Source organism: Anomaloglossus baeobatrachus, chromosome 10 (genome assembly GCF_048569485.1).
Source record: "Anomaloglossus baeobatrachus isolate aAnoBae1 chromosome 10, aAnoBae1.hap1, whole genome shotgun sequence".
Lineage (NCBI taxonomy): Eukaryota > Metazoa > Chordata > Amphibia > Anura > Aromobatidae > Anomaloglossus > Anomaloglossus baeobatrachus.
The window spans coordinates 38,512,669-38,538,199 of record NC_134362.1 but is presented as its reverse complement, the minus strand read 5'-3'; the positions used below and the strand labels follow the sequence as shown (position 1 = coordinate 38,538,199).

At 42.9% G+C, this 25,531-nt stretch overlaps 1 protein-coding gene across 4 annotated transcripts in view; it reads left to right on the top strand.

The window, feature by feature from the left end:
* EHBP1L1 (EH domain binding protein 1 like 1) overlaps positions 1–18,392 on the top strand; it is a 99,421-nt gene extending 81,029 nt beyond the window's left edge. For all 4 annotated transcript variants that reach the window (XM_075326214.1, XM_075326212.1, XM_075326213.1 and 1 more), the window contains 7 exons: positions 46–100; positions 2,156–2,238; positions 3,860–3,980; positions 4,334–4,433; positions 12,669–12,742; positions 14,138–14,252; positions 14,358–18,392. In XM_075326214.1, the coding sequence (XP_075182329.1) occupies positions 46–100; positions 2,156–2,238; positions 3,860–3,980; positions 4,334–4,433; positions 12,669–12,742; positions 14,138–14,252; positions 14,358–14,445 (636 nt within the window). In that variant the 3' untranslated portion in view covers positions 14,446–18,392. The remainder of the gene's footprint in view (positions 1–45; positions 101–2,155; positions 2,239–3,859; positions 3,981–4,333; positions 4,434–12,668; positions 12,743–14,137; positions 14,253–14,357) is intronic.
* The last annotated feature ends 7,139 nt before the right edge of the window (positions 18,393–25,531 follow it).

Below are 25,531 nucleotides of genomic sequence, written 5' to 3'. Positions count from 1 at the left end.
TCATTGACTGTGTTTATTATCACATTGTCTTATGTCCATCGACAGGAGACAGATCTCTCGGGAAAGAGTCATGAAACAAGTTCTTCTCAAATTGTCAGCGGTTAGTATCATAGAAAATTACCTGCCTGATTTCTGGAGCTTTCTAATGCAAATAATTGACTACTATATGTCTATCACTGCTTTTCTAGAGTCTCTTATTCACACCCTAGGTATGGTTGTCTGATTTCCCAGATACTTTTAGCCTCTTAAGGTGTAGTTTTGGCCTCGTTGAGGTCTATTTTGGGCTCAAAGGCTATTTTGTTGGAGCGAAAACTGAGTCTTTGAAAGGTTTTGAGGTTTGGAGAGTTTCCACTCAATTTCTGGTTCAAAAATGTCTTGAAATACTCAGAGTGGATATATCCTAAGGCGGGCTTTGCACACTACGACATCGCAGGTGCGATGTCGGTGGGGTCAAATTGAAAGTGACGCACATCCGGCATCGCATGCAACATCGTAGTGTGTAAAGCCTAGATGATACGATTAACGAGCGCAAAATCGTCGTAATCGTATCATCGGTGCAGCGTCGGCGTAATCCATAATTATGCTGACGCGACGGTATGATGTTGTTCCTCGCTCCTGCGGCAGCACACATCGCTGTGTGTGAAGTCGCAGGAGCGATGAACATCTCCTACCGGTGTCACCGCGGCTTCCGTAGGATATGCGGAAGGAAAGAGGTGGGCAGGATGTTTACATCCTGCTCATCTCCGCCCCTCCGCCGCTATTGGCCGCCTGCCGTGTGACATCGCTATGACGCTGCACGACCCGCCCCCTTAGGAAGGAAGCGGGTCGCCGGCCAGAGCGACGGTCGCAGGGCAGGTGAGTGCATGTGAAGCTGGCGTAGCGATAATTTTCGCTACGCCAGCTATCACACGATATTGTACCTGCGACGGGGGCGGGGACTATCGCGCGCGACATCGCAGCATCGGCTTGCGATGTCGCAACGTGCAGAGCCCGCCTAAGAGTGTTTTCACACTGAAATTATATGCGGCGTTTTCAGAAGAGAAACACAGACAGAGTTTTTTTTTTTTAGGGTTTTTGTAGCAGAAACAGAATTGAAACTCTCCAAATCCTTCTCAAAACCTCAAGACTCCTCAAGAACTTAGTTTATCCACAGTTTCTGATCCAAAAACATAACAAAACATACCAATTCTCCAATCAGAACCTGTGGTTTTTGAACTCCCCATGGTTTTTGGAGAGGATTTTGGAGAGTTTCTACTCCAAAAACTCAGCAAAAAGAAAAACTCTATTTTTTTTTTTTTTCGCAGATGCACTAATGTTAACCCTTTTTGACATGTCCACACTTTGGGTATGAGTGTATGGAATGGACTCAGGTAGCTGATCCTGCTCAATACCAAACAGGTGCCATCTGTGTTATACAGTCAGTACCTACCACTAACTGGTGTGATCAGAGCTAACGTCGATCGATTGGTGCTGTTTAACTATTTGAATGCCACTCTGTAGCTGCATGGCACCATTGTTCCACCGCCCAATGGTTGATATCATCTTGGTGCTTCTATGAAGCCTGGCCTGTGGCAGGGCTTCATAGGAGGTCAGTAATTTTCATATTTCATATGGTAAAGTGAATAATGTTATTCAAAGCTACAATGCCTCCCACAAAAACATGAACCCTCATTCAGCTATGTCGATGGAAAAATAAAAAATGTATGGCGCTTAGAAGAAGGGGAGTGATAAGCCGAAAAAGCCTGGTCATGAAGGGATTAACATGGTGATACATTATAGCCCCGATTCATTATGTTTGGTGCTTCATACAACACTCTCTAATGAACGACGCCATGAATAAGATTATAGGGTGCATACCACGTAATGAATGTGGTGCATCTCATCACAGGCGTACGCCTCTATGCACAGTGCTACGCTCCGCCCCACCCTGGATCCTCCCTAGCTTGTCCTCTTTTTGCTGCAACTGTCTAAAAGTTGCATAAAAATGACAAAAGCTGCAATATTTTGGCACAAATTCTCATTGCACCAAATTTTTCAAATTGTTTTAAGACAGAATTCTGGCATAAGACACTTTCATACATCGGGGTCTTTATATGCATGGAGAACACATTCTTTTTCTGCCACTAAATTTTTTTTTGTTTTTTGTTTTATACAGAACTTCATCCTTCAACCTCCACATCGTCTTCATCAACTGTGGCTCCGACACCAGAAACACCAGGAAAAGAAGAAGAAACTGTCGTATGTGCAAACATTGTTTATTATTATTATTCTTGTTATTATTAGTGTTATTATTATTATTATTAATAATAATAATATAATATGTATTATTCTTATTAGATTCATTATTATTATTAGTTTTATTATTAGTAATAATAATAGATTATTATTAATAGATTTATTACTATTATTATAATGATTATATTTATTATTATATTTATTTATAATAATAACATCTATTATTATTAGTAGTATTATTATTACTATTATTATTAATATATTTATTATTATTACTATTATTAATAATAATATAGTATCATTGTTACTATTATCAATATATTTTTGTTTTTGATTATTATTAGTTTTATTATTAGTAATAATAGATTGTTATTATTAGTAATAGATTTATTACTATTATTATAATATATTTATTATTATATTCATTCATAATAATAAAATAGTATTATTATTAATATTAATAGATATTATTACTATTATTATTAATAAAATATTATTATTATTACTATTATTAATGATGTGTATGATGATTATTGATTATTATTATTAATAATAATATAATTATTGTCATTAGATGTATTATTATTAGATGTATTATTATTATTATGAATAATGATAATAATATAATTAATATTAATAATATATGATTACAATTATTATTATGTTAATTATTAGTTTTATTATAATTATTTGATTTATTATTAGATTTATTATTAATAATAATATATGTTTTATTATTATTATTATTATTACTATTATTATTAGGTTTATTATTATTAGATTTATTATTTTAATAGAATTATTATTATATTTATTATTAGTATTATTATCAATAGATTTATTATTCTTAGTATTCTTATATTTATTTTATTAATATAATTATTTTTATTTTGTTATTACTATTATTAATATATTTATTAATAATAATAATTATAATAATAATACATTTATATTTTCATATTGTTTTTTTTTACCAGGTCCTATTATCATGTCTGAGACTAGAGTAATCCAAAAATAAACAGATTAAAAATGTCATATTGTTTAGCTTTTCCATAGTTAGCTAGCCGTAGAATGAGTTAACGGAGATTCCATCAGCCAGCTTGTTATCACAGGGAGTTCTAATGATTTTTTTTCAAGCCTTTAGCTTTTTTTCTTAGCTGATTTATGACCACAAAGGTCAGCTCAGTATTGATATGATCATAAATCAGCTAAAAGAAGCTTAGAAAAAGGCAGATAAAGGACTTACAAGCTCTTCATCAGAATAAGCTCACTGATGGATCCTTAGTTAACTCATTCTGCAGCCAGCAATAGACTACAGAAAGCAAACGATGCAAAATTGTTAATGAAACCCAATTGCAAAAATAATATGGGTTATGCTGCAATATCATATTTTCCGAATGTTCAGGATTTCTCAGGATGCTTCGCCCAAAAGTAGGTGTTTTTGGTCTGACTGGAGGTGTTACTATGAGGGTCAGGCATGGGTTTGGGCTTAACCCTGTTTTCCCCCGGAATGTTGTAGTAAATGTTTAGAATTCATGTTTACAAATAGAAGTGAATTCATCAGTTCTCTCCCTAGTTATCGAAACGTTCTGTACTCACCCACCGTGTCTTACTTTCTTCTCAGGTTCTTAAAGACACAAGCCAGTACGTCACCTCGGAGCTTGAAGCCCTGGAACATCAGCAGGATGAAATTGACTCTAGGGCAGCCATTGTAGAAAAAGACCTCCGACTTCTGATGGAAAATGGTACGGACCATTACAACTTGTATATTTGCTACATAATGTGCTGGTAAAAAAATAAAACCTGAGATGTCTCGAAAGCTTGCTTTATAACATCATATTTTATTTTAGTTAGCCATTAAAAGGTATCACAACTACAAAATTTTAATTTTGTTTCTCTCACTGAGAGCAATCAATCATTTTTTAACTGGCTAACACGGTACCAAAACCTTTTTCTTTTAAGTAAAAAAATAGTCATGGTAGACCAAAGCCTAGAGCCAAAGGTGTAATATTTTCTTTCTCCAGTAGGGGGCAGCAGAGCCTCATTCTTTCTCTATGAATACACATTGCACTATCAGCCTCTCCATATTCATTCCCAGGTAATGACAAAGAAGCCGAGGAGACGTTAATCCAGGAATGGTTTACACTGGTGAATCAGAAAAATGCATTAATCCGGAGACAGGATGAATTACAGCTGATGTGAGTAATGGAAAAACAAGCAGCACATTATGGATGGGACTCAGATAAGCACTAATAATGCTGTGCACAAGTACAGCTGCAAAAATGATGGCACCTTTACAGGGGTGATCTTATTTACATGCAGGGTGGGAAAATGTCTGGAACATAATACTATGGACAGTGGCCGGTTTTCTGGAGATGCAAATGCATGCTACATCATTACTACTACACACCCCTGTATGAAACGCACTGTCCATAGTTACCAATAAATTAGGGATGAGCGAGCACTGAGATGTGCGAGTGCTCGGTACTGGAATTGGGCAGGTCGGACGCCTGGACGGGCTCAACTAGAGTAATGTGGATATGGACGTCAATGGGAAAGTCTATCATTTTTCCAGAAGAAAAGGGACCGGGATGAGATCTCTCTCTCTCTCTCTCTCTCTTTTGTCTCTCTTCTTTCTCAAATTAAATATACTTTATTAGCAGGACCAAAATACAATTAGTGTCTCTCCTCTCTTTCTTTCTTCTCTATCGTCTTTCTCTATTTCTATTCTTTCTTTTTTCTCTATCTTCTCTCTAACTCTTCTTTCTATTCTCTCTTTCTTCTCGTTATCTCTATTCTCTCTCCTCTGTCTGTCTTTCTTCTCTATATCTTCTCTCTATCTCTCTTCTTTCTCTTTCTTCTCTATATCTTCTCTATCTCTATTCTCTCTTATTTCTCTTTCTTTCTTCTCTATATCTTCTCTCTATCTCTCTTCTTTCTCTTCTCTATAGTCTTTCTTCTCTATATCGTCTCTACCTCTATTCTCTCTATATCTATTCTCTCTTTCTTTCTTCTCTATATCGTCTCTACCTCTATTCTCTCTATATCTATTCTCTCTTTCTTTCTTCTCTATATCGTCTCTACCTCTATTCTCTCTATATCTATTCTCTCTTTCTTTCTTCTCTATATCGTCTCTACCTCTATTCTCTCTATATCTATTCTCTCTTTCTTTCTTCTCTATATATTCTCGCTCTACCTCTATTCTCTCTTTCTTCTCTGTCTTCTCTATCTCTTTTTTTCTCTTCTCTATCTTCTCTCTCTCTTTCTCTATCTCTTTCTTCTCTATATCTTCTCTCTCTACCTCTATTCTCTTTTCTTTCTCCTCTCTTTCTTCTCTATATTTTCTCTACCTCTATTCTCTTTTTTGTCATCTCTCTCGCTCTCTTTTCTATATCTTCTCTCTCTACCTCTCTTCTTTCTTTCTTCTCTATATCTTCTCTCTCTAACCTCCTTTCTCTTCTCTCTCTCTCTCTTCTCTATATTTTCTCTACCTCTATTCTCTCTTCTTTCTCTTCTCTATCTTTCTTCTCTATATCTCCTCCTCTCTCCATCTCTCTTTTTTCTCTTCTCTCTTTCTTTTCTATATCTTCTCTATCTCTCTTCTTTCTTTTCTCTATCTTTCTTCTCTATATTTTCTCTACCTCTATTCTCTTTTTTTCTTTTCTCTCGCTCTCTTCTCTATATCTTCTCTCTCTACCTCTATTCTCTCTTCTTTCTCTCTGTTTCTTCTCTATATCTCCTCTCTCTCTTTTCTCTCTTCTCTCTCTCGTCCCCAAACCTCCTGTTATGCACTTCTGGAAAAATGAAGGCTAGAGAACATGCCAGGCGGGAAATCGAGTACCAAGCATCTTGATCACCCTGATACTTGATCGAATATTGAGCAGTGCAGAGCTTGCTCATCATTAAAAAAAAAAATCTCTCAAAATGATTAAAGAGGATGTCCATCTTTGGGGACAAATATATTATTATTATTTTTTTTTTTTACTGGTGGCTTTCTAAATTAAAGAATAACATATTAAGCTATAGTATGCTGCATGCTCTACGCTTACACTGGCTTTGAATGGTGATGACATCCAGAGCGCGCAGCGTAGGAGAATAGCTACATTTGTTATTTTTTTTTAATTTACTACGCCAAGTGTAATCAGGGCTAAAAATCATTTTTACAATTGGAGATCATTAAAAATGTTGCACAGCTGCCTCCTAGAGGCTCCGTGCTGCGCTGTTCATTGTTGGCTGCAGAATGAGTGAACTGATATTACTTCAGTGAGCTCGTTCTTATGGTCTGATGGAGAGTTTGTTTCATCACCTGTCTTTTTTCTGAGCTCCTCGCAGATGATGTATGAGCATAGACCACATCAAAGTTGAATGCACAGGAAAACAAAGAGACCGTAAGAGCCAAGTGGTGCAACATTTTTAATACATTCCGATTTTACATGCAATTAATTAAATAATCCCCAAAGGTGGGAAACCTTTTTAAAACCTTATCCCCTACCACTCCAGCTCTAAGGCTTTCCAAGTTCCCCGCCAGTCTCTACTCTTCCTGCTCAGTGCTGACCAATATGTGACTGCTTCAACCAATCATAGCCTCTAATAGTGAAGTGTTAGTCCCAGCTGTGTCTACTGATTGGCTGAAAAAGTCCCATGGCACGCCCATCTAAAAGGAGCAGGTAGTACAAAGATCAACGGGAAAGAACGCTTCCTGATTTCCTGTGATCACATTCACTATTCTTTTCTATTATATCGATGAGAATTATGCATGCTGACATTTTTTTTCACTAGTGTTTTTTTCACTTACATCCTCCGAACAAACCCTTTAAAGGGGTGGTTCACCCATTTTTTTTATTTTCTGTAGGAGTTCTACTTACAATTCTAGGTATTTTCTCCATTGGCTTGTATTTCCATTTCTGGCACTGAGTGGCGCTATCCTGCACGCTCAGTGCCTGTCACATGACCCCCTGGAGCTGTGGCCGCCAGCATCCTCTGACGTCCCGGCAAGTTCCAGGCTCTCAAACTTGACAGGTACGTCAGAGGAGGCTGGCACCACTCAGATTGAGTGACAGGGCTGTGGGCGGTGACTACCGCACGTCACAGCCCAGCATCGAGGGGAGGAGCCGGAGGACGTCAGTGTGGAGCCGGCTAAGCGACCTGCAGATGGTGAGGCACAGGGCGCCAGTGTGCAGTACAGGGGGGGGTTCTTCAGCTGAAATCCCCCCTGTCACGTAAGTATCTGATCACACTCTCCACCTGCCCGCTCTGCTGCGATGTCAGGAGAGCGGCCGGTGTCGGGCAGTGTGATCATGGGCTCCTCCCAGCAGCACTGCAGGACGCAGCAAGACACTGACAGGCATGTCACCGCTGTGCTCTGCCATCTGTCCTGCTGCATGGGACCAACTGTCTGCACTCTGTCACCTGCACCACAAGTCACAGAGTGGAGACAGTTGGTGACAGAGCACCTCTGCCCCCCCTCTCTTCTTTCCCCACACTCTTCTCCCCCCCTCTCTCTTTTCCCGCTCTCTTCTCCCCCCCTCGCTCTCTTCTCCCCCCCTCGCTCTCTCCTCCCCCCCTCGCTCTCTCCTCCCCCCCTCGCTCTCTCCTCCCCCCCTCGCTCTCTTTTCCTTCCCCCCTCGCTCTCATTTCCTTCCCCCCTCGCTCTCTTTTCCTTCCCCCCTCGCTCTCCTCTCCCCCCCCTCGCTCTCTTCTCCCCCCCCTCGCTCTCTTCTCCCCCCCTCGCTCTCTTCTCCCCCCCTCGCTCTCTCCTCCCCCCCTCGCTCTCTCCTCCCCCCCTCGCTCTCTTTTCCTTCCCCCCTCGCTCTCTTTTCCTCCCCCCTCGCTCTCTTTTCCTTCCCAGCCTCGCTCTCTTTTCCTTCCCCCCCCTCGCTCTCTTTTCCTCCCCCCCTCGCTCTCCTTTCCTTCCCCCCCTCGCTCTCTTTCCCCCCCTCGCTCTTTCCCCCCTCGCTCTCTTTTCCTCCCCCCTCGCTCTCTTCCCCCCCACTCTCTTTTCCTCCCCCCTCGCTCTCTTTTCCTCCCCCCCTCGCTCTCTTTTCCTCCCCCCTCGCTCTCTTTTCCTCCCCCCTCACTCTCTTTTCCTCCCCCCTCGCTCTCTCTTCCTCCCCCCTCACTCTCTTTTCCTCCCCCCCTTGCTCTTTTCCTCCCCCCTCGCTCTCTTTTCCTCCCCCCCTCGCTCTCTTTTCCTCCCCCCACTCGCTCTCTTTTCCTCCCCCCCCTCGCTCTCTCCTGGCATGGTCAGTACAGAAATCTCTCCATCGTGGAGGGGTGAGAGGGAGTAATAAACATGGAGTCCCTTCTGTGTCTGTGTATTTATTTCTAATAAAGTATATTTCTCTGTGTGATGTCTTTTTTTTTTTTTTAAACTCTTTGTTGGAGATTCTTAATGGCCAGGTCAAACTTGGCCTGACATTAAGAATCTTGGGCTTTATACCAGCTGGTAAAACATAGCTGGTATTAACCAATTATTACCCAGCGTGCCACCTGCCACCAGGGCCACTGGAAGAGTTGGATACAGCGCCTGAAGATGGCGCTTCCATGAAAGCGCCATTTTCTGGGGCAGCTGTGGACTGCAATTCGCAGTGGGGGGCCCAGAAAGTTTGGGCACCCTGCACTGCGGATTCCAATCCCCAGCTGCCTAGTTGTACCTGGCTGGACTCAAAAATTCGGCGAAGCCCACATCATTTTTTTTTTTTTTTAATTATTTCATGAAATTCATGAAAAAAAAGGGCTTCTCTATATTTTTAGTTCCCAGCCGGGTACAACTAGGCAGCTGGGGGTTGGGGGCAGCACGTAGCTGCCTGCTGTACCTGGCTAGCATACAAAAAGATGGCGAAGCCCACGTCATTTTCTTAAAAAAGTTTTCAGGGAAAAACCTTTATAAAAAAAAAAATGCTTCCCTGGATTTCTATTGCCAGTGAAAGTAACACCAAGCAGCGGGGGCTAGCAGCCAGTAGCTGCTTTGGTTACCCTTAGCAATAGAAAATGCAGCGGGAGCCCACAAACAATGTGATTTTTTGTGTTTTTTTATTTTTAATGAAATTTTTAAAAAAAAAATCAGCATGGGCTTCGCCCATCGAGCACCAGAGCATTTTACTGTTCATTCATCCAAGTAATCAGATGACTCCAGTGTCGGCCGATTATTTGTTCTGTGTCCCCCTGCATCCATCGCAGTGTGTACGGGCTGTGAGGTCACCTGAGTTCAGTCCAGCACTGGAGTCAGCTGATCTGAACTCAGCTGAACTCCAGCCTGCACACGTGGACTGTGATGGATGCAGGGGGACACAGAACAAGTAAGGTCTAAGCCACACGGCGAGAAAAACAGTGAGAGTGGAGTGCGATAAAACATCACATTCCACTCGGACCAATATTAGTCTGTGTGTTAGCGCACTTAAGTGATTATTTTCTCAGCCCTAATTGGACCGAGAAAACAATAGCAGCATGCTACAACTGTAATGCAAGACTCTCTCTTTTACCCATTCAAGTGTATGTGGTGAGAGAAAAATCGCACTGCACTCGCGGTACATCGGTGGACTACGGAGGAGAGAGGGAGAGAAATCCCTCCCACCCCTCCTCAGTGCTGGCCCACCCCTCGAGTGGCGGACCGCCCTCCGCAGCTGAGGTCTGCTCGCACAGTCGGACCTCAGTCGCAGGGACACACGCATGACACTCAGCTCTGCTGTACTGAGCGTGAGCCGAGTGTAATGCGAAGGGATCGCAGTAATCCCCGTGTGGCCCCAGCCTAGAGAGATGAATGAATGAATGAATGAATAGAGGGCTGGATAGATAGATAGATAAATAGATGAGAAAGACATATATAATGTCCCACCCCCATGCATATTCTAAGCTGGCACCCTTTTGTGACTTTCATGTGGCATTAAGGTGCTTAGTCTTGTATTTAGCCAAAAATAAATAATTAAAAAAAATGACATGCGGTCCCCCTATCTTTTGTAGCCAGCTAGGGTAAAGCAAACTGCTGCAGCCTGCAAACCACAGCTGGCAGCTTCACCTTGGCTGGTAATCCAAAACAGAGGCCCCCCCACGCTGTTATTTTAAATTAAATAAATAATTTAAAACAAAAAACACAGGGTCCCCCGAAATTGGATCACCAGCCAAGGTAAAGCGGACAGCTGTGGTCTGGTATTCTCAGACTAGGGAGGTTCACCATTATTGGACACTCCCCAGCCTAAAAATAGCAGGCTGCAGCCGCCCCAGAAGTAGCGCATCCATTAGATGCACCAGTCCTGGTGCTTTTCCCAGCTCATCCCGTTGCCCTGGTGCGGTGGCAAACGGGGTAATATATGGGGTTACTACCAGATGTGTAATGTCACCTGGCATCAAGCCCTGGAGTTAGTGATGTCAGGCGTGTATCAGATGCCCGACATCACCAACCCAGGCAGTAATAAAAAAAAAAAAAATAGACAACAAACACATTTTTATTTGAAAAAACACTCCCCAACACATTCCCTCTTTCACCAATTTATTAGAAAGAAAAACAAATCCAGGTCTGGTGTAATACAAGGGGGTCCCACGATGATCCATACCATAGTCAATGTCCCAGTCAATGAAGAACAGTATGTTCCCTATTTGCTGGGAGAGCCGTGCAGTGACCTGAGCTAACATCAATAGGTCAGCCCAGGTCACTGCAGTGCATGACGAGTGCTGCTATCAGGAGGTTAGTGAGGTATATTACCTGCGATGATCGCTGAACTCCTGACAGCAGCGCTGTCACCGAGTTCAATGACCGCCGCCTTCACAAACAAAGTATCGCGAGCGGCCCGTGATGTCACCACTAGTCACAGTCTCTGGTCGACAGCGAGAGGTGATGTGACAAGCGGCGGGCATAGAAGGCAGTGACGACCGCTGACGTCAGGAGGGCAGGACTTCATCACCGTAGGTAATGAACTTACTAACCTCCTGACGGTAGCGCTTGTCATCCCCGTGGCTGCTGACACTGCAGTGCGGGCCGCAGCTGACACTGCTGAGCGGGCAGCCGCAGGGCTGGGGCTGGAGCGGGACACTGACTGCACGGGCACCCGACAGAAGTCACACGGAAGTCTTTCCGCGTTGCTTCTGGGAATTTTGTGGACCCATTGACTTGTATTGAGTCACGGTTCGTTATTACGGAACAGAATAGGACATGTTCCATAATAACGGAGCGGACATACGGCATCCGATGTTTTTTTTTTTTGTAGGATCGGATGCACATGGAAGTGCTACCGTGTGCCATCTGATCCTACACAAAAGACATTGAAAAGATGGTCCTGTCTGTGGGGCCGCAAAAAAACAGGAACTGACCAGGACAAACGGAACGGTCATGTGAATGAGCCCACCTGCAGCCATTGCAGCGTGTGCGGGCTGTGATATCAGGAGTCAGCTGACTCCAGCGCCGGCCGATAAATTCTGTGTCCCGCTGCAGAAGGATCCGGTAAAATAACGGTTGCATGCGCTGCACATTTAATCCACAGGATCCGGTCATATGCGGTTTGCGGATGATACGGACGACACACAGACTAGGCAAGAGGGGAAAAAAGCAATCTCATCACCCCGTCACTTTTTTTTCCCCAATTATTTTTTTCACATGTTGCGCCGGCTAATAATCATAATTTCTGTACACACACACACTCTCACACACACACTCTCTCTCACACACACTCTCACACACACTCACACACACACACACACACACACTCACACACACACACTCTCTCACACACACACACTCACACACACACTCTCACTCACACACACACACTCACACAGACTAGGCAAGAGGGAAAAAAGCAATCTCATCACCCCCTCACTTTTTTTTCCCCAATTATTTTTTTCACATGTTGCGCCGGCTAATAATCATAATTTCTGTACACACACACACACACACACACTCACACACTCACACACACACACACTCTCTCACACACACTCTCACACACTCTCTCACACACACACTCACACACACACACACTCACTCACACACACACTCTCACACACACACACACACACACACACACACTTTCCTCCCCTGGCTGTGCAGAGCTGGCAGCTTCAGATGTCTCTGTGTGATTGCTCTCAGTGCATCCACACAGGGAAGAGGCAGGGAGGAGGCTTTGGGTGGAGAGGAGAGTGGGGGTGTTAGACACAGTGGGTGTGTTAGATAAGCTAGACACCGCCCTAGAGCCACAAAGAATTCTGGGACTTGTAGGAACTGAACACAGGAAGTCAGAGGAGAGATTAACCCCATCAGAGCTGGAGCCAGCAATGAGCATGTGCTGCTAGTGCACAATAAAAGGTAATTTTGCTGAAAAATCATAATAGATGTGTTGAGGGGCACATATTAGCAAGATTTATCAGGAAAAAAAAAATCAGTTTTGGTAACTGGACAACTTCTTTAAATTTACCTAAAGAGGCACTTAATTTTCTTCTTTTAGGGCAGAAGAGCAAGACTTGGAAAGGCGTTTTGAACTCTTAAGCAGAGACCTGCGAGCATTGCTGTGTACAGATGGTGAGACCACCAACCAGAATATGGGAATATATCTGGATGGGAAGCGGTGAACTTGTCTGCAGCACAGTTATTCTTCCCTTTTGATGCATGAGTATTTCCCCTTTAAAGGGGTTGTCCAGTGAAAATAAGTTATCATCCAACCGCCACTCAATTAATCCTCTAAGGGGCTGCCGGAAAAGGCCGAGCATGCGCACTTGGCAGCCCCATAAGGAATGAATGGAGCACAGCTCGAGCATGCGCACTTCCGTTTCATTTTCAGGGGGATAAAAGTGCCCCATTCTGCTGATCGGCATGGGTCCCAGCAGTCAGGGGAATGAATGGACCACAGCTCGAGCATGCGCACTTCCGTTTCATTTTCAGGGGGATAATAGTGCCCCAGTCTGCTGATCGGTATGGGTCCCAGCAGTCAGGGGAATTAATGTAGTACAGCTCGAGCATGCGCACTTCCGTTTCATTTTCAGGGGATAATAGTGCCCCAGTCTGCTGATCCTTATGGATCCCAGCAGTCTGAGGAATGAATGGAGTACAGCTCGAGCATGCGCACTTCCGTTCCATTTTCAAGAGGATAGATGTGCCCTATTCTGTTGATCAGTATGAGTCCCAGCAGTCAGGGGAATGAATGGAGCACAGCTCGAGCATGTGCACTTCCGTTCCATTGTCAAGGGAATAGATGTGCCCCATCCTGCTGATCGGTATGGGTCACAGCAGTCAGGGGAATGAATGGAGCACAGCTCGAGCATGCGCACTTCCATTCCATTTTCAGGGGGATAAAAGTGCCCCATTCTGCTGATCCTTATGGGTCCCAGCAGTCAGAGGAATGAATGGAGCACAACCTTAGCATGCGCACTTCCGTTCCATTTTCAAGGGGATAGATGTGCCCCATTCTGCTGATCGGTATGGATCCCAGCAGTCAGACCCCCACCGATCATGAAGTTATCACCTATCCTCTGGATTAGTGATAACTTTTTTTCATCGTACAATTTCTTTAAGTACAGAATCAGTGTATTTTAAGGGTCAAATCTCTTTATGGTCTATAATTAAGATTAGGAATCAATTTTTACATAACCACTGCACATACGTCTCCCATTCAAATTAATAGGACACCAATGTGCAGTGCCCGACACCGGCCCCTGTCAGAAGACGGAGCAACTCCGGAACTGAGCATTTCCGGCCGCCTGCTGCCGCCGACACCATGGATAGGCCATTAATGTAAAGTAGTGGCCAACATCTTTAACTTTTCATAAAAACCTTTCAAATCTATTTTTATAACCCAGCTGCCCTATACCTGGAGGAATAAAAAATTATGTAGGTCCACAAATAGCAAAATTATACTAATGCGAATCCTACATGATTGAGTTTATGGTTTATATTTTTGTTTCATTATCTTTTCTCCAGAATGCCTAAAAAGTGAAGCTCAGAAGCGGAGGGAAAAGCTCTTACTTGAAGAGCTCGTATCTCTTGTAGACCAGCGAGATGGTCTGGTGAGAGATCTACATATCAAGGAGAGAAAGTATGTATCTGTGCCTTTAAATATCATCTGAAAATACTCATAAAACAAGTATTTCAACCATGGTGACATTGGGTTTGGTAATATATGTTTTGGTTTTTTTATCAGGGCTGTAGAGGAAGATGAACTCATAGAAAGAAGTCTTGAGCAGAGGAGGAGGAAGCTGAGCAAAAAGGAGAAGTGTCAGATCAGTTGAACTGATGGGGCCAAAGAAAATCTGGACAGCAAAGCTTATCACAAACTCTTCAGTATTAAAGAAAACTTCACACTTGACACATATGGAGAGAGATATGTGGAAATATATTAGATGCATGTCAACAGGCTCAAGAAGGACCCGTGCCTCAAGAAGGACCCTTGGGTCAAGACACTGAGATCCCTTCCAAGCACTATCCACCTTCCTTGTTCCTGCATATTTCTATTTGCTGCTAGAGATCTATAGAGAATAATATTTAAATGTGTGGGAATATTTTTTATGCGCTGTTCTACATTAGCGTTAGGAGTAGCTGTGAGGTGACTATAGTTTTTGTGTGTAAAATTATATAGGTTAATAATGGTGGACACCTTGGACATACTGTTCGAACAGTTGAGAACTAAAATCCACTCAAGAGCTAAGGAGCCATGGAACATTAACAACGGATATGGACGATCATTCAGAATCCAGATTTTCACTTGGTCTTGGTTGGATTTCTATGGCGCTCTGCAAATTTTAAAGCCCATTTATGTTTAAGATAGGTGTGTGTCAACACGAGAGCTCCTCTACTGACTTTCATGAAGTGCCTTAAGGAATAAGGAAGGCTTTACACGACCCTCGCAAAGAGTATTGAGACTGTAACTTGGTTTTCGATTTACGATCTCAGGATATAAATCAAATGCTGGCCGGGCAGTGGCTTACAAAGAAGAGGTGGACCCATAGTAAAGATCAAAATGGGCTCTTCATCGTAGTGCTGGCTGGTGTGTCTGTTTTCCCATCTACAATCTTTCCATAGCCATTTGGTGAATTACTTATAGATAACCTTTTCTTGGATTCTTTTTTTTTACTTAATCTGAGTACCTCCTCCAATTGCCGCTGCTCCACTGATTCTGGAACAGAATTCTTTTTCTTCGGAGCCCCTCCGTTCCAAAGTTATGCCCCCACGGAATAATGGTGCAAGTTTTCCCTTCAACCAACTGGGCGTATACCACAAAATGTCTCTGTGGCCATTTGCTAATTTTCCTTTGATGATAGCCAATCAAAACATCATCACACCCACAAAGAAGCTCTGTGGTATACTTCTAGTTGGGTGAAGGGAAAATTTACACCATTATTACCTAAGGGCATAACTTTAGAATGGAATGGCGCCGTTCCACTGATTCTGGAACATTTTTTATTTTTCTTCTGTGACCCTCTGTTCCAAAGTTATGCCCCTGTGGAATAATGGTGCAAATTTTCCCTTCAACCAACTGGGCGTGTACCACAGAATTTCTCTGTGGCCATTTGCTTATTCTCCTTTGACAATAGCCAATCAAAACATGACCACACCCACAAACAAGCTCTGTGATACACTCCCAGTTGGGTGAAGGGAAAATGTACCCTATTATTACAGGCATAACTTTGGAACGGAATGGCACAGAAGAAAAAGAAAAACTGTTTCCGAATCAGTGGAGATACGCCCATAGGATGAGCTAATCAGTTTCAGCAAAAAAAAAATAAATTCCAGTAAAAGGTCTTCTTTAAACCTTTGCTAACTTGCTCTCATGTGGATAGTATAGTTCTTTATAGGCTTTATGTCAAGATCATCTGTACCATCTTAAGGGCTGGTTAAACTTGTGGACAGTTGCCTCTGAGATAAATAATTAAGTACTTCTGCCTCATAAAGAAGAAGTTTTCACCTGGTGACATGTACAAAGTCTTATCGAAAGCCACTGCCATGGTCTAAATTTGGGGGTTTTTTTTGTTCCGCTCTAGACACATTTGCTCTTTTACATTACAGATTTTTATTTCTAACTTAGATAATTATCACATTCTTCTGCTTCCTTCTCCATATTTGTGTTTTCTGATAAAATTAGATAATTCATAGAAAATGCGGACACATGCCAACCACAAGACTTCTGAGTTGACTTCCTTGCTTACGAATCAGATGTAAATAACCCATAATTATTAATTACAGTCACTATTTCTAATGAAACTTCACCTCTATTCTGCTGCTTTAAAGTGGAAAAAAATACAATGAAATATACAGGCCATATCCTCAGATTATTTATTTTGTCATGACTTGTATAAAAGCACAGCATTTTCTATCAGTATTATATAATGAGTGTATATTACGGTAACCACAACATGATATAATGTACCTACTAGAGATTGTGCAAATCGATGCATCAGTAATCCGTGGACGCCCTATACGAGCCTTGAGAATCACCTCCAACCGCCAGCGTCTAGGCTTCTTCTTTTTGATTAGCTGGCCGGGTGTGACCTCATTGATGGTGGTGTGACGCACATGTGACTTCTCGTCAAGCCGGCTAATCAAAAGATGAGTTGAGAATGCCGTCAGGTAAGAAGGGGTTCACAGGGCTCCCTTCTGGCAGCCACAGAATAAGCACGTGGCAGCTGGACTGTGCCTTGCGAATTGATTGCACCATCTCTACGACCTACCGAAAAAAATCTTGATTTACCTGGTAAAATTATGAGTGTAATATATACATACCAACTTTTTGCATTGGCTGTCCAGTAGAGTTGTGCAGAAAGATGTGCAGTAAGTACCCTCATCCAGCTCCTACATTGGTAGTCTATATGGCTTCCCAACCATTGCCTGCCAACCTGCTACCACTTGCAGCATCCCCGTTACCTCTCGTCATCATTACATTTTGGGACAATGTTATCACAGCCTGCTAGTCAAAAGAGGTGCCGGGCATGCAGGTTTGACTTGCTTTGTTCCAGAGGCCAAGGACTACCGACGTGGCTGCTGTACTAAGGTACTGCAAGTCTTTTGGCTCAATAAAAAAAGGTACTGTAGATGCCACAAGGAGTAGCAATTTCACAGGGCTTTGATCCAGTGTCTAAGGACTGCCAACATGGCCTAGGGTCCTGCAAATCTATTTGCCCAACTCTAGTAACATAGTTTCTAATAGTGTCCATGATAACCTTGAATAGGGCACACAAAGCGTGCTGCTAGAACTTTTTACAAAGATCAAGCACCTTTCATCCGTTCCATGCCACTTCAAAGTGCAAATGGACAACCCAAAAAGGCGCCAGGCTTAGAAATTCTTCCGAAAAAAGCTTGTTTCGGAAGGAATGTAGAGATTCTTTGGAGATTTTGCAACTCCTTTGGAATCCACGAGCCCTATTTTTTCTCTGGTAACCTCCAGAACATTACAAAGAGTTGACTAGTATGGTGTAATAGCGGATCCCTCAGAAGAAGAAACACAAATATATATCTTTTTTCAGAAGGGGTACTCTCAAGTTTGGAAGTTATTCTCTATTATCTTCTTGGTCACTTGTGGTCTGACCTCTCACAAGAACCACCAATACCAAGAACTGTGGTTCTGAAGAGCCCCATATGAACAAAGCAGTGGTCGATCATGCTCCAGGGCTCCAGTCACTCTTAATGAAACCACCGTAGATGTGGTCTTCAACACTCCAATAACAATGAATTAAGAGGCAGTGTGCATGATCGACCACCACCCCATTTACATGGGGCTCTTCAAAAACCCAAGTCCTTGGGATAGATAGGGGTTATGGCACCAGAGATTGGGAAGTAATCTCCTATACACTGTAGGGGATAAGGGATAACTTCCAAACTTGAGAATACCCCGTTAATATGTGGCCATGTGTATCAGTCAATCAAATCAGGGATAATTTATTAAAACATATCTGCATGATGTAAAAGCAATGGACTGATCAAGTATAAGTCAAATATCAATAAATATGAGAACAGTACTACAATACAACTGTACAGATACAACCTGGCTGTTTGGGTATTTACTGTTATTACAAGTGATGCCAACAGATTATTTCCTAAGACATTTACTTCACTTTTATTGGCTTTGCACTGCATCCAGTGGTAAATGTTACTGTCATGGTACGAGGGAATGCTGAAAGTCTTCTTGAGATTGCTGCATTGCTTGATGTGTTAAATAAATGCAATAAAAAGATTTTACTGTTTCTACTCTGTCTTGTAATTGATGGTAATAACTACCGAGAAAAGAGCATCGTCTCCTAATTTTTTGTGAATGTACTTATGAGGGTAAAGCTTGCAGAGGTGGAATACACACAATGTGGTTCTGGAATGAGAGGAGGAGCATATTGCTCTTTCTCTCGAGGGACATTCTCGACTATGGAAAGGACGTCCTTCCTGTTGGTGGTTGGAGTTTAAAGGGAACCTATCACCAGTTTTTTTAGTATTGAACCTAGTCTCCCCTTCTGCAGCTCCTGGGCTGCATTCTATGAAGCTGCACCTTGTTCCCTGACTCCTCCCTTGCAGGCCCCAGAAATACCTTTATAAAATCTGCCGCCACGTATACAAATGACATGTTCTGGTCAGATGGGCATGCTCTTTTTCGGCTCCTGTCCCCCCTCCTGCTGCTGTTTGCCATGCTCCTTTGATGATTTACGTGTCTGACGCCTCCATCATCATCCACGTAGGTGGGCTGAATCTCACGCCTGCACAGTTATTCCCGACACACTTCGCTTTGCCGCATTGCGGGCACAGCCAAAAAGATAGGTGCGCTTGTGCGAGCCTGTGAGCTTGCTCATAATCTCACGTCTGCACAGAGAGCTCACGGCCTCACGCAAGCGCACCTGTTTTCGGCTCTGCACACGATGGGGCAGAGCAAAGTGCGCCTGCGTGAGAGGGGAATGACTGCGCAGGCACGCGATTCAGCCCAGCTACGTGGATGATGATGGAGGTGTCAGACATGTCAATCATCAAAAGAGAACGGCAAACAGCGGCAGGAGAGGGGACAGGAGCTGAAAAAGAGCACAACCATCCGACCAGAACAGGTCATTTATACACGTGGCGGCATATTTTATGAAGTTATTTTTGGGGTCTGCAAGGGGAGTCAGGGAACAAAGTGCACCTTCATAGCATGCAGTCCAGGAGCTGCAGAAGGTGATACTTTTGGTTCAATACTGAAAAAACTGGTGACAGGTTCCCTTTAAAATTTCTTGTTGCTTACATGGCACCTACATATTCTGCAAAAATGTGCACAAATTTTTCATTTGACATGATTGATCCTAGGCAGATGCTTCCATGTCATTCTCAGTAGGGAAACATGTTTGTGTGGATTTCCTCCAGGTGCTCCATACTCCAAAAAACACACTGATTAGATTAATTGACTATTGTGTGAGTGTAAGGCAGAGGATTTTCAGATCCATTCGGGACCTTTACTGATGCCATATGTTCAAAAATGTTTACAGATGTATTCATCTGCATGTGAAAAATCAATACCCTGCAAAGCAAGTAACGTAGGGTAGGAGGCCATGTGCTATATCCCTATATCTCTAGGGGTGGAGATATCATTGGTGCAACCGATGCAGCACCGGCACTGTGGTATGATACTGTGTGGGCTCACTAACAGGTTTCACTAAGAGCAATATTTTGGCTATGTGCGCACGTTGCATCTTTGTGGTGACCACAAAGATGCATGTTTTTGGCCCCAAAAAAATGCACCCAAAAACGCTACATCTGAAGCTCACAGTGAGTGCCATATAACATGAATGCCCGCTGTGAGCTCCACGCAGCGACTAAAGTGAGCCGCACAATTACAGGTGGAGGACTCCGGCTGTGGCTGCGGCTAACCTGAGTAATGTCACCGCTGATCACACAGCTCACTTCAGTCGCTGCATGGCGCTCACAGCGGGCAGTCATGTTCTATGGATCTCGTTGTGAGCTTCAGATGTAGCAGTGGTGGAAGCGTTGTGGGACCTTGTGTGGATTACGCTGGACCTGCAGGGCTGTTTTTGGTATTAATAAAGGGGTGAAAGAAGGGGCTTTTTTGTCTCTTATTTCAAATAAAGGACATTTTTGGTGATTGTGTTTATCTACTTTCATTTACAGATTACTGATGGGGGTGTCTCATAGACGCCACCCATTACTAATCTAGGACTTAGTGGCTGCTGTGGTCTGTTATTAACTCCTTATTACCCCGATTGCAACCGCACCAGGGCAATCAGTAAGAGCTGGGTAAAGTGGCGGGACTGTCGCATCTAATGGATGCGGCAATGCTGGGTGGCTGCTAGCTGATATTTTTACATTGGGGGGCGCCCAATAACCATGGATATTCCCAGCCTGAGAATACCAGCCCCGAGCTGTCAGGCTGGGGGATGCTACGCCAATTTTTTTTATTTATTTATTTTACTGTACGATATAGACCCACACACTAGCATCTGTGATTGAACGCATCAGACACACTTTCATTCAGCGTGGGGGCTCGTCTAACTGCAACCAATCACAGATGCTGGTGGGCGGGTGAAGCAGTGAATGTGTCTGAGCCTAATGAGCGGCCCGGGAAGAAGAATGAGAGGCTGCGAGAGCAGAGTGACAGCTGCCCCGGTGATTTGGTGAGTATGAAGTGTTTCATCCTACCCCTTTGCCCCGGATTCTGGTACCCATAGACTTTAGAGGGGGACCAGCATCGGGCCAGATACCAGGGCTCAAAAGCCAAAACAAACCTGCAATGTGCACACAGGAAAAATGAAATCTCATAGACTTTGCTAGGGAAGGAAGTGCTTGGAATTTTGAGACCAAAACTGCATCCGAAAAACGCATAAAAAACGCAGCGTGCGCACAAGGCCTTAGTGATTGATTACCAGATCTCTTACTATACACAAATAGTTTTGGGTGACGCATCCCTGCTCTATGAATCGGTGCAGCACCATATTAGCACCCGTTTCACTATGGAGAGGGATTAAAATAAAGCTTCAATCATCTTCTCTTTTAATATTAAAGTTTTTTTCATTTAAAAGAAAATTGCCGATTGGTTGTTGTATTTAAGTTGCAAATTTTCAGCAAATATTATATTAGAGGAGTCTTAGCATTTAGTGGAAGACAGTAGGCATATTGTGCCACCTTGTGGAAACATAAGATATCTACTGGATGTCTTACAAACAGCAAAATATATATATATATAATTAATAATAATAATTTTATTCATTTATATAGCGCTATTAATTCCATAGCACTTTACATACATTGGCAACACTGTCCCCATTGGGGCTCACAATCTAGAGTCCCTATCTGTATGTCTTTGGAGTGTGGGAGGAAACCGGAGTACCCGGAGGAAACCCACGCAAACACGGGGAGAACATACAAACTCCTTGCAGATAGTGTCCTTGGTGGGATTTGAACCCAGGACCCCAGCGCTGCAAGACTGCAGTGCTAACCACTGAGCCACCGTATATATATATATATATACACACACACCTTGTATTACATAAAGCTCTTTGTGTATTGTCATATTTGTTAGTTGCAGTTTTTCAACTCACTGCTCCACCAGAGCTACTCATAGAAAAGTCTTCAGACTGCTCAACATAAAAAATTACATATCATTTACATTTCTTTTTTACTACCCGACATGTCCTGCAGCCTCCGGCTGTCTGCTCTACCTGCACTGGTTATTAAAAATAGGGGGGACCCCACATAATTTTTTTTTATTTATTCCCGATCCACATTTGTTTGCAGGGCAATAGTCCCGGTCTTACCCCCATTTTGCTTCCTTTTGCAGCCCCCTAGCCCTTAATATGACCATTTTAAAGTATCGACGTTCAGGTCCCCATTGACTTATAGGAGGTTCTGATGAAGATCCAAATATAGGGGTCGAAATGTTAATTTTTTTTCATTGCCTTTACAATAAAGTCCTTATATTCATTTTGGTGTGCCAAGTACTTATGTATCTAAGGGGCTTGAACCCTTCTTGAGCACCCATATTTCCGAGTGTGCCATAAACCTTATTCTAGAAGTGAAGAACACATAACACTTGTTTACCCACAGCCATGGGACAAAAATCTGTTCAGGTTATTTGATACTCTACTTTTGCTTCTCTCACCATTAACCCTTGTCTTGCACCTTGGGGTCAATGTTACTGTTATGCTCTCAGGGCGTACACTGTATTAGTGGATCCACTGGACTGAATTTACCATTCACTACTGCCACCGGAGGTGGCAGCAGGTACACATGCTGGTCAACAGCCGGCAGAGGGCAGCCAAAAGGGATCTGCGGTACCCCGGCTGCTGGCGCCACGGACACAATACAGTCTCTGATTGTCTGCTGTTGCTGTCATTACTGAGTCGTGGATCCGTCTGGGATGGATGAATGGATGGATCAGCGACCGGCATGGATACTTGTAGTGGCAGGTATCATGGTGGCTGGCCGATGTGGATGGTAGCCGCAGCAGCAATACAGAAAACTGACACAGTACTGACATGTAGATAAGTGTCACCAACAGAACTCAGAACAATGACAGCAGCAAAATGGGACCTGAAAATTAGTAACGTTGGAAACTTGCTGCTCAGGCACCTTCCTTAAGGGGAAGGTGTCTTAAATACCTGAATCTTCTCAGCTGACCTGAGAGGCACTTCTGGGTCAGGATGCGCTGGCTGTTTAAGAAAAGGGGTGTGGCCACGTGCACCCTTTGGGCAGTACCAGGAAGCCAGTGAGGTGTACACAGGGTCTGGAAGACAGAGGCATGCACCGGAGACGAAGCAGCCACCACAGGACGGCCAGGCAGGTGAGAGATCCGTCGTCCCCATCGGGAGAAGGGGGCAGGACAGCGCGGGGACGCCGGTATGAGCGTTACAGTTACCCCATGCGGATTGGTTCAACTAGTGATTTTTTTTCATTTACCAGATAAGGGTTAAAAGCAAAAGTTTTTGTTACTACTAATAATAATTACATTTTTTTATTGAATAATGATTGATAACAAACAATAGAAAAAAATTCTAAGTGAGCTGTTTTCAGAAATCACTGATGAGAGCTACAAGCTCCTGATATTTTATCTACATTAATCCTTACAAATCTCATTGGAACCAAATGTTTCTGTGTGTTTAGTTGTCACTAATACCCAGATTTATCGTATAGTAATCCTCTTAGGTAGTCTAAAGCTAAAATAATGCAGCTGAATATCCTCCACATGATGGCTAAGTAATATGTTTTCACCGGTAAATGTGTTTTACGCTTCTGGATTTGACTTAAACTAACACTGTCCCTTTAAGCCTCTCTTGAAGACAAATTTTTTCTGGAAGCAGTCGCAAGTTTTTCCCACCAATATTCAACATTGCTGTGAAAAAACAGCTCCAAATAGAGTCTATAGTCACCAAATGTCCAGTATTTTTGATGACACTTGAGCCATAAGAGTAAACTCCGCCGTAAAGTGGATATTCAGGGTCATTTAATGGAGGGGTGTGGGTGTTCCCAGGATTAGGCCAGAACTTAATCTTTGGCAACTATAAGATCACAAAAAAAGAAAATTAAAATAAATTGGGGCATTTATCGTTCTAATTAATCTCTTTCATGCAAAATTATGTGAATGTATGTCATCTGCAGCATGTATGGTAGTTGCCCCAGAATGCCGTGGCATAACTTAAAGTTGATGGGCCCAATGACAAACCCAATGCCAATTCTGCAACATGGCCCCAACTATCAAGAATCGTTAAAATACTGGTCTTCTTACCATATATAAAACAAAGGGTCCTTTTGGGATCCTTTATGCGCTGGATCCTAGAATGATTGCCATCTCTGTATTTACGCCCTTAATTGCTAGTGGGAGCCAAATTCTAACTGACGTGGGTGTCCCATTGCAACTGCTGTGTTTTAGAGCAATTAACCCTATATAGAGGTTTGCTGTATATTTTATGAACAATCAAGTCACCTAAAGTAAAGTACCTTAGGATCTAAAAACATAAAAAGAGAGAGAGGCAGAGAGAGACAGAGACAGAGAGACAGACAGAGAGACAGACAGAGACAGACAGACAGAGAGAGACAGAGAGAGAGAGACAGACAGAGAGACAGAGAGAGAGAGACAGAGAGACAGACAGAGAGACAGACAGAGAGAGAGCGAGACAGACAGAGAGAGACAGAGAGACAGAGAGACAGAGAGAGACAGAGAGAGAGAAACAGAGAGAGACAGACAAAGACAGAGAGACAGAGAGAGAGACAGAGAGAGACAAACAGAGAGAGACAGAGAGAGAGACAGACAGAGAAACAGAGAGAGAGATGGATAGAGATAGACAGAGAGAGACAGAGAGACAGAGAGAGAGACGGATAGAGATAGAGAGAGACAGAGAGAGACAAACAGAGAGAGACAGAGAGAGAGACAGAAAGAGAAACAGAGAGAGAGATGGATAGAGATAGACAGAGAGAGACAGAGAGACAGACAGAGAGAGAGACGGATAGAGATAGAGAGAGACAGAGAGAGAGACTATTTCACAACTGCATCAGGTAATAAATCACGGTTTAACCATTACTACTGACCATCTTCTTATGACAGCACAAGAGTCCACTTCTATTTGCTCTTTTGTTGCTAGAGAGATAGACAGAGAAACAGAGCGACAAAGATAGAGAGAGCGAGGCAGATGGGGAGAGACAAAGAGATGCAGAGATACAGACAGAAATACAGAGAGAGACAGAGAGACAGACACAGAGATGGACAGGGAGAGAGAGAAAGAGACAGAGGGAGACAGACAGGGAGATAGAGACAGAGAGAGATGCACACAGGGAGAGAAACAGAAAGAGACAGACAGAGAGGGAGACAGAGAGAGAGAGACAGAGAGAGAGAGTCAGACAGTTACTATCCCAGGCAACCCTGGTTACTACAGTTAAACATATATATATATATATAAAAAGGATGGTAATATAGAGAAGGTAACAAGAATTCACAGGTGGGATTAGGTGTCTGGGAGATGCCTCTTCCTCTTGGTTTCCTCGTGAATTTCTTCTTGACAACTTTGCTCGTTAAGCTCTAAACCAAAATACTCCTGCCAGTTTTCAGGTATTATAACCAACGCTGTTCCAATGCCGATAGCAGAGATCCCCATCAACTTCCCAGTAGAAGGAACTTCCCACAAATGATCCATAGCTGAAAAAAAAACCAAAGAAATAAAACAATACCAATAAATACATAAATAAATAAATAAAACATAAACTGCATTAGAGAGAGCTCCCTATCGGTGCTACTATTCCCAAGGACAAACACTCTTTCCACTTTTGTTTTTATTATTTCTTTTAAGGACGAGTTCATAGTAAAACCAAAGGTTCACAGCAACAACTGCGAGAGTGAATATCTCTCCACTATTCCTGACAATAAGCTTT